The sequence below is a fragment of the Dichomitus squalens genome (assembly GCF_000275845.1).
Source record: "Dichomitus squalens LYAD-421 SS1 unplaced genomic scaffold DICSQscaffold_517, whole genome shotgun sequence".
Classification (NCBI taxonomy): Eukaryota; Fungi; Basidiomycota; class Agaricomycetes; order Polyporales; family Polyporaceae; genus Dichomitus; species Dichomitus squalens.
The window spans coordinates 153-2,070 of NW_006767399.1; the positions used below are offsets into that span (position 1 = coordinate 153).

The 1,918-nt window shown below is 55.5% G+C and overlaps 1 protein-coding gene across 1 annotated transcript; it reads left to right on the forward strand.

Annotated features, from left to right (window-relative positions):
- Nucleotides 1-388: 388 nt before the first annotated feature.
- On the forward strand, nt 389-1,885 carry DICSQDRAFT_130659 (uncharacterized protein; the record flags this gene model as incomplete). Its single annotated transcript, XM_007371949.1, has 1 exon — nt 389-1,885. A coding segment is annotated over one exon (1,497 nt), but the record flags the coding sequence as incomplete, so codon positions are not given.
- Between the last annotated feature and the right edge of the window lie 33 nt (nt 1,886-1,918).

Consider the following 1,918-nt stretch of genomic DNA (forward strand, 5'->3'; position numbering starts at 1 on the left):
CGGTTCTCGGACGCCGTCCGACAACCGCCTTACTCCTATCGTAGCCCAGACTCGCTTATTCATTCACCATCTAATTTTCTCTCTCTCTTTTCAGCTTACTTAATATTATCCTACACTAGTATAAATAACCCTGTACCTACTCGGGGAAAGCCCCAGCTGTTCGAGAATTCGAGACACTACTACTCATCTCGCGTCTCGACGCTCTCGTGTGTATCTCCGCTCTCACTCTCTCTCTCGCTTGACTCTCGACACCCAATCGACAACGCGAGCTCGTAGAGCGCCGGATACCTCACATTTTTTTTGAGTATTTTTTTTCTCTCTTTGTTCTCTTAGCTGACGCAACGGCTTGATCACCCGCTTGTTGTCAGACGATTTGCAGGCATTCGATATGTCGACTACTTCGAATGCATCAGGGATGGAGCAGACCTCAGACGAGGCGGCCGCCAGTCCCGGTCTCCCCGGTAGGGTACCGGGCGAGTGGACAGAGTTGGAGGGCTCCGGTGAGTTATCCAACCCCGCGTTTATTCCCCCTACAACCGAGTCCGCGCACCGGCGCGGACGCTCGTACCCCACCCATGACGCCTCCAAAGTTAATCTGGGGGTGAAGTGGGGCTTAGAAGAGTATGGCCGTGTGATGGAAACCACGGCGGGGGGACGAGTTACACGTAGAGTGGTTCGGGCGGCACGAGGCATCGAGCCAGAGCAGCCTACCCCTGTAAGAACTTATAGGGGACATAGGGGCACACGTACCACAGTAAGCGTTCCGCTTGCGGACCCGAAGGCCGTCCCGGAGGGCGGGTCTGAGGGAAGGGCAGAGCGCCAGAAGGGCAGCCTCCCAGAGGATCAGGACGAGCGCCGCGATGGCAGCTATCTTGAAGCCGAGCGCCGTGAAGGCAGCCTTGATTCCTCTACGGAAGAGCGCCGTAATGGCAGCCTTGCGGAATCCTACAAGGATACGCTTCTCGAACGCCTCGAGAGCGCTCAACAATCGGCATCGGATGGGACGTCGGAAGGCGATTCCGAGGACGAAGTTGCAATAGTACTAGGGATGGAACAGTGGATGCCTGTCAGGACCGGCAGTCGTGCGATCATGGATGTTCACCCGTCAATAAAAATTGCCTCAAAATTTTTTCCCAACTGGTTTGACCTGTGTGATGCCGAGGATCAACTGGGACCACTGCCTGGGGACTGGCTCTCGACGAGAGCTGGGGACACACCTACGTTGCCAGAAGTCAGCCACCTCACAATCGGGTCGTTACTGCTTGACGAGTTTTGGCACGCAGTTTCCATCCAGAACGACGGCAATGAGGTCGAAAGTATACAGAAGGCCATAAGGGCATCAATGATAACGGCAGATGCGGAAAGACAGGCGCGATTACAAAAGGAAACAAGTCTGCGATTCCACGCTGTCATAGTGGAAATCGAAGATGAAGACACGCCCGCCCCCGCGGACACGAATGGCCGCTTTACGGCGAATCAGAAACAGAAAAGCGTGCCAAGGTCATCAGAACAGCGTGAGTTCTTGGAAAATTTCGCAGGAGGGCGCACATCAAGAGCTGCGAAGCCCACGGCCGGGCAGAACCGACCTACGTCGCATAAACGGACACCGCCGGCCGCGTATAAGCAGGAACCGTCGCAAGTACCAGACGGAGGATGGTACTGTGCGTCTGCTACGGGACGCGGTGCTGGAAACGGAGGTGGGCACAACGGAGGGCGTAAACCACCCGACGGCTCCGACTCGAGCCCGGATGACAGCAGTTCCAACTCGGAGAATAATACATCCTCTCCAGAGAGCTCCGAGTCATCCGAGTCGGAAGGGAGCTGTAAAAACGCCAAAGGCAAATCCACGTCGGAGAAACATCATCGGAAGAAGCAAAAGCAGGAAGTAAGGGACTTACAGGCACTGCTGAAGCGTATC